The sequence below is a fragment of the Halyomorpha halys genome, unplaced genomic scaffold, assembly GCF_000696795.3.
Source record: "Halyomorpha halys isolate HHAL.00 unplaced genomic scaffold, Hhal_1.1 Scaffold490.1, whole genome shotgun sequence".
Classification (NCBI taxonomy): Eukaryota; Metazoa; Arthropoda; class Insecta; order Hemiptera; family Pentatomidae; genus Halyomorpha; species Halyomorpha halys.
Genome location: NW_027106788.1, coordinates 44,273 through 51,505, shown reverse-complemented (window position 1 = coordinate 51,505; position 7,233 = coordinate 44,273). Strand labels below are relative to the sequence as shown.

At 29.2% G+C, this 7,233-nt stretch overlaps 1 protein-coding gene across 1 annotated transcript in view; it reads right to left on the bottom strand.

Annotated features, from left to right (window-relative positions):
* Positions 1-7,233, bottom strand: part of LOC106683505 (fatty acyl-CoA reductase wat) — a 54,145-nt gene that overhangs the window by 12,971 nt on the left and 33,941 nt on the right. Inside the window, exons 2-3 of the mRNA XM_067045098.1 lie at positions 607-811; positions 261-509 (exon numbers count right to left, since the gene is read on the bottom strand). Of these exons, the coding sequence (XP_066901199.1) occupies positions 261-509; positions 607-811 (454 nt within the window). The remainder of the gene's footprint in view (positions 1-260; positions 510-606; positions 812-7,233) is intronic.

Genomic DNA, 7,233 nt, shown 5'->3' with positions numbered 1-7,233 from the left:
GCAGAATAGCCTGCAAATAGAAAATAAAAATTAATGTGAGCAGGATATTTGTATTGAAGATGTCCCTGAAGATGGCTAGAAAGGCCGAAACGTTGGACAAATGAATAAATAAAGTGTTGAGACGGATTTGGATATAAAATTGATTTATTTAATAAATATTACCTTGTCTCAAAAAATTTTTGAAATAATATAATTCAATTTAATATATTTCCTGAAATAAAAATTTTTTAAAAAATAAAATAAGTAATAAAATACATTACCTCAAGTTTGGTCATTTTGTGGCATAACTCAAGAATCAATTTGGTTCCTTTGACATTTATTTTTGTTGCTAGCGATAATTTTTCATCAAATTTAACCGTAGCAGCACCGTGCATGACAATCTGAACATTTTCAATCAGGACATCCCTATCCGAGGGAAGCAAGTCGAGCTCCGGTTGTGATAGATCTCCGGAAACAGTTGAAATATGGTCCATGAAGTTTGGATTCTCATTCTTGAGGCGATCAAATATCTGAAGACAATATTAAATTGAATATATTTATATATTTACATGTAATAGATGTATTGAACAATTTATGATATAAGAATAATTAAATTGAAATATTTACCGGATTGTCTATTATTGATTGAAGTCTTTTATGAGGTTCACTAGATTTTTTGCTCCTGATAATTAAATATATCATTTTTGGTTTACAAACCCTAAGTAACTTCTCTATCAAAAGTTTCCCAAAAAACCCTGTTGCTCCAGTTAATAGTATATGTTTATTTCGGTAGAAATTGCAAATTTCAGATTCTTCGGTTACATCTTTCATCCTGAAAACAAACATTTTTTTTTTAATAGCTAAATAATTTTAGGTAATTAAAAAATCTTGAATCTCAATATATTTTATTTCACATAATATAAAACATTTAACCCATATCTAATCTATTTTTTTGTTTCAAGAAAATTATAAATTAACAATACAGCTTGACATTAGCATGTAATAAGTAAAATTATCAATTTTACCTTAAAAATTATAAAGTTTCTATTAATAAATTATACAAAAAGTAATCATCATTATTTTTCTTTGTAGCAGCGTGGTAACGCTCTATGTCTACCAACCCAAAGGTTGTGAGTTTGAGTACCCGGCCCTATCTGGGATTTTTTCAAGCATATAATTAAGCAATACTCACTCACAGCCTCCTCCCGGCCATTTAGCCAATGGATGGTACTCACAAAAGTAGGGGTGGGAGTGACGAACCGACCCTTTCGAAATCATATCATGAAACGCGTGATGTATTTCCTAAGTATATTGCATGAGGCCTTGGACCTCCACAGTCTATCGCGCCAATAATGATAATAAAATGAAATTAGATAAAGGAAAGTAGGGAGACCTAGAGTAAAATGAAAAGATGAAGTGCAAGAATGTCTAGAGGGGGACATGGGGTCAGGGAAAAACAAAATTTGGATTGAGAAGAGTGGAAAAAAACACCTTAGAGGAAAATGACTTTAAAAACTATTAAATTTAAAATTAATGTTATATTAGTAATTATTGTCACAAGTATGATAAGTTACATAATATGTTGTTCAAAAGAAATATATGAAATAGTTTAGTGTACTTTTATAACAAAAATATGAATTAATAAGCATTATACACACAAGTTAGATTTAAAACTAGCTATGGATCAGTGCAACAAAATTTTAAAGAACAATATTTTGTTTTGGATATAAGATATCAAAATATAAAAACATAAAACAGTATTCGGTGTGGTGAATAAAAGTGGGATATGAAAACTGAGGTTTTTTAAAAGGCTCAATTCAATTAATACATCTTTGTTCAAACTGAATAGTAGACTTTCCTGAAGTTGAGTAGTTTCTCAAGAGTGCTCATTGAGGTGCATATCAATGTATCAGCAACTAGCCTTTCACACTGTTGATAGAGAAGGTAACTAAGAGAAGATAACTAATGGTATAGTACAATAAGTCCAAGTGTGTTTCAGTGTTAGGCTGTGCTTAGCTGAGATTAACTGGAGGTCAACCTTGGTTTTGTTTTTGGCAATAAGATTTGTATCATTCAATGATTGATTGTCAACTGATACCATTACACTACTATGCTTTCTCTGATGTTGATAAATTGTTGTGGAAATGCAATAATAACTGTTAGGAATAATATAATTTTAAAATTCTCTTCTTGCCAACCCAATTGTATTCAAAATAATCACAATGAAATATATATATTAAGTTATCTTTTTAATATAATGAAGTCATATTTAATATTAATAGTAATTTTAAATTTATTGATTTTAACAGTGCAAAATTAAAAGTTATCAGGGCTGGTATTTGTCAGGTAAAGCAGGTATTTTTTGGTCAGGAGAATCGGCAGCACTGCTGTTAGAACAATTATCGCTCACGTTAAAGTAATTTTTTTTTTAAATCAGAAAAACATATATTAGGGTTTCAACCCGAGATGCCTGCGTTCATAGCGCTGAGACATAGCTTGTTTTTCTTTTGTTTTTGTAACGCCAAAGCGACTAGAACAATTTTGGTCATGTTTTCCCGAAGTCCCTTTCCTTAAAGCCCTATGAATTTTCAGATATGGAATAAATCAAAGAAGACAAAGTAAAAAAAAAGTTCAGTAAAAATACAAAAATCTAAATTGGACTGTATGCGACGATATAGCACAAACAATTTTTATATAGGATTTTATACCGACAGCTATGGATACAAGATACATTTTCGAAATAAATAGATTTAGTTCAAAATTTGCATATTACCTATGGGATGGAATATTTCATATCTAATGATTACATAACACTCGAGGAAATTGAGAAGTTTTTTTAGTATTTTTTGTGGGGGGGGGTTTCTAATTTCCAATAATCAGGTCAGCCGTCAAGGAGGAGCAGAGGAGAGGGGGGGGAAGTGGATTAGCAGAATATCTAAAACAAAAAATGTGAGTGAAAATTTCGGATTGTGAAGACATATTTTTTTATTACCTAGATGAAAACAAAGCTTCTCCACGTTTGCTAGTGACGAAGCAAAATAGTTAATAAAGCCTCCTTATGTTTTTATGAAACTTTACTTTATAAATTATTACTGAATATTACTATAGTTTTTATTTAATTCTGTAAAAAAAAAAAATCATATTTAATACAAAACAATTAACTCTACATGTTAATTCTCACGCTAATATTATTGAATAAAAATGAATATATGAAAGATTGAAAGGGAAGAAGTTTACAATGCTCTTAGACTTACTGTTTAATTTACCTTTTTTTATTTTGCTGGTAGTTGTAGTTTCAGAGAAAACATGCCTGTAGTTTTACTAAATCTTTTATTTTAAATATACTATTCTGTATGTAAGGAAGACAATAAAATGTTTATCTGTTTCAATTATATTAAAACACATAGATATTTTTTATTACAGTATATTTTGAACGATATATATTGTAACTTTGTGTTCCTTTGCCCTGTACTTAATTCTTTATTCAAATTATTAGTTATGAAATTTCTACAGAATTCAATATTTAAATGACTAACAATTATTTATTATATGGCCTATGAATAAAACTTTCAACCATGCAAATTATTTTTATTTATTCATCTCCTATTATTATTATTATTATTTATTTGTACTTTATCATTTGAACAAGCTGTATATCAAGTTAAGTTATGTGCGAACTAATCATTTATATCTAGGGTTTGTAAAATTTACTTCTTTTTTTTTTATTGCTTTTCATAAGACAGTGGCTCAATCATTTTGGACCCTGGCCGGGCTCAACTGACGGCGTTCATTCCGAAACGTAAACGCCACTTTATAGAACGAAATCTACGGCAGGAGCCGAGTTCGAATCATAAGTGTGCTGAAAAATACATTTGTGAATGGCGAAGCGAAAGTATTCGGTGATATTTGATAAAATCAATAGAGAATTATTATCACACTAATTGTAATGAGACTTCTTACAAACCAAAAAATGATAAAAAAAAGTTTTCTCACAAAATCACAAGATAGATAAGGTGCGACAGTTCACTGTCAAAGGCGTATATATGTGGGGATTAACATATTTTACCGTTAGTGCTGCTACTTCTTGACAGAAGCTGTCAGAACCGTGATTGGTACCAAGAAAAAAATTATAGGGCTTTAGTTCTGCCACGACAGCAAATGCCACATCTTCACCATTGCTGTGACAACTGCTTCCTGTAATAGCCAGCAAGGAGACGGTCCTTTTAGGATGACCTTGCGGAATCAGGTTAGTGGAAGAAGATGTGTAACCGGCGATATCGTCATCGAACATTTGCTTTGCTTGTTTTTTAATATGTTTATTTATTTATTTGAGAAGATGGTTGGATGTGCGGTCAGTGAAGGACACAAAAAAGTAAAAACTCTTTATTAGATTCCATATTGAAAATCGTTGGGTAAATGAAAGATATCTAATTCTGCATTCCAAGAAATAACCCGCCATTTTATTTTTACTTCATAAAATTCAATTATTACTTTTTAAATTTTTATTGCCTATAATCAATATAAATTATTAAAAATGAAATGACTGAATTTAAATCATTAACAACAAGGTTTTTCCAATGGCTTGCACAATGAAGATATAAAACTGATTTGCACTTTTCATCTCTGATGATTTTTTGGAAGTTTCCAGAAAGAAACCATCTATCAAATAAGTTCACTATTTTCTTTCTTTTTTTTTTCTTTGGTCCCAAAAATCTAGGGGAGAGCCGCGGCCCTCCCCCTGCATACGTTCATGTTGTCCACGATCAACTATCTTCTTATTATTATTTAATTATTACTTATAAAAAGTCACAAGTTCATCGCGAGAAATAAAAAAGAATAATTTATATTAAATAATTCAATTACCTTCAAAGGTGAATAATAACTTCCTGACATCGACAATGCGATCATGAACTCTTGACAATGCAATCATGAACTCTTTACAATGCAATTATGATTTATTTAATGAAGAATTCGGTCCGGAAAAAGATTTCTAATGTCTCAAGAATGACGAAAAGCTGTTGCGAAAAGGAGGAAACAAGAGAAATTCTTGTTGTTTTCCTGGATTTTCTCCTCTGAAAAACCCCACCTGGGTATTCTTCATAGTCGTTTCTTATAACGAAAAATATTTATTATTATAGAAAATTCTTTTTAAACACCGCTAATATCGAACTCACAGTACCACAGGGCAATGAAACTCTGGTAGTAGGAATAAATGTACTCATACGTACATTATTTGTTTTTGTTTTTTTTTACTGCACATCAAATCAGTTCTTGTGACCTAGTAAGGTACAAAATATGGTCTCTCAACGTTTTACAGAATACCAACGAAAATCATAAAACTTTTTGTTGTTAATATTTCTGTTAAAATATACAAATTGTAATTTAAATGAAGGGCAGTTGTTATACATGTGGAATAATAAATAGATTGGAATTTTTTTTAGAAATTTTTTTTTAATAATTATGTTTTATTATACTTTACTATGTTTATGCCATTACATTAAATTAAATAAAAAATAAATCTACGTAACTACGCTATTCATATTATAACATATGAAAAATCGGATCGTGTCTCTGTAGGAAGCATTTTCCTTCCACGAAACGAATTATTCCAAAACAATCGTAGTCTTCCTCAACACCGAACAGCCTACGAATACTTAAAATTTGAGACTGTAAAAATAAATAAGTGTTTATAAATTATACATAGATCATATGTAAAAACAAAGGTGATCACCTCGTAAGCTGATAGCAATTTGAATCATTAATTGCTGGGAATATATAATTATTATTTTGCTAAAAAAAGTGGGAAATAACCTTGTATTCAGCAAAAAATTGCGCACAAAATTACAACTGCTAAAGATTTGAATACAAAATAATTATCATTCTATCAAATATTTGAAATTAAAATATCTATTTCTCTTTTGTTTTCATTGTGTTTTTTTTTTTTAATTAAAATATGATAATGTTTTATTTATATATAGACATCAAGGTTACTGTGTATCCTATTTCAGTATTATTAATAAAAAAAAAACGAAACAAATAATTATTTTCCTCTACATATAATTCACAATTTTGAAGTAAAACATTAAAAGTCTAAGATATAAATTAATAATTAAGCTCTATAATGTGCTTTAATTTTTGTCCTCAAGACAAGATTGGAGGGCAAAATATTTATGTAAAATTGTGAAGGTCAGATGGTAAAATAAATTAATTTGTTGCGTTGGGACGGAACTATTAACTTGTAGAATTTTTCTTAAATGCTGAAATATGAGCCTTTAATAAGATGTTTATTAAACACAATGACAAAAAATAAACAAAGTAAAAATCACAATGATGGCTGACAGATATGGAAGGTAGTAAGACCCAAGCCGGTTCACAGTTAGTACAAGAGCTGGGAAGAAAAAAGGTAGTTATTTCACTCCAATTTTTAATTATTTTAATGAAAACTATGCATTATTACTAGTCAAAATTGATGAGTGTGCCAAGTATAAATAGGGGGAATAAAAAATGGCGGCTGTTTCAAAACATTAGAAAAAATTAATTTTTCATTCAGAGTTATCATCTTTAAAACTACCACCACTAGAGAACCTACGAGAACATTATCTAAAGTAGAGTAAATTTTCTAAAATATTAGACCTAATTAACTATTTACGTTCAATAGTTCTAGAAATATATCTTTTTAAGAAGCAATATTTCATAAAAATGTACTGAAAGATTAATAGTTAGTGAATTTATTTGGAAATATCTATATCTCAAAAACGATTCGATGTACAGATGTCTATTAACACTCAAATTAAAGCTAGTTTAATGTACTATTAAGTAGTTCCAGATGTTTATCCTCGTAGAAGTAGTAGTTTTCATATTTGCTAATATAAATTGATGTATAGTTGTTATTACACATGCAAATTTGTCTGAACAACTATAAATCAATTCATTTAAGCAAACATCATGAAAGTTATTACTCCTACTGGATGAACTACTATAGTCGTAATTGTGGTTCGCAATTACTAGTTCAGTCAAAGTAATTGCAATTACCAATTAAAATCTTCTAAAGCTGATATTTACCTCCTGCCCTGAAATTCAAATTAACTTTAATACAGATAAAAGTAATTTATTTTTGATTTTCGTCAAATTTTATACAAGTTGTATATAGGTATGGACTAACAAAAATTTGAAATTTTACTGAGATAGTAGGTGTCATTTTATTATTATTATCATATTATTTCATGCCTTTTCAAATGATATGCAACACTATAT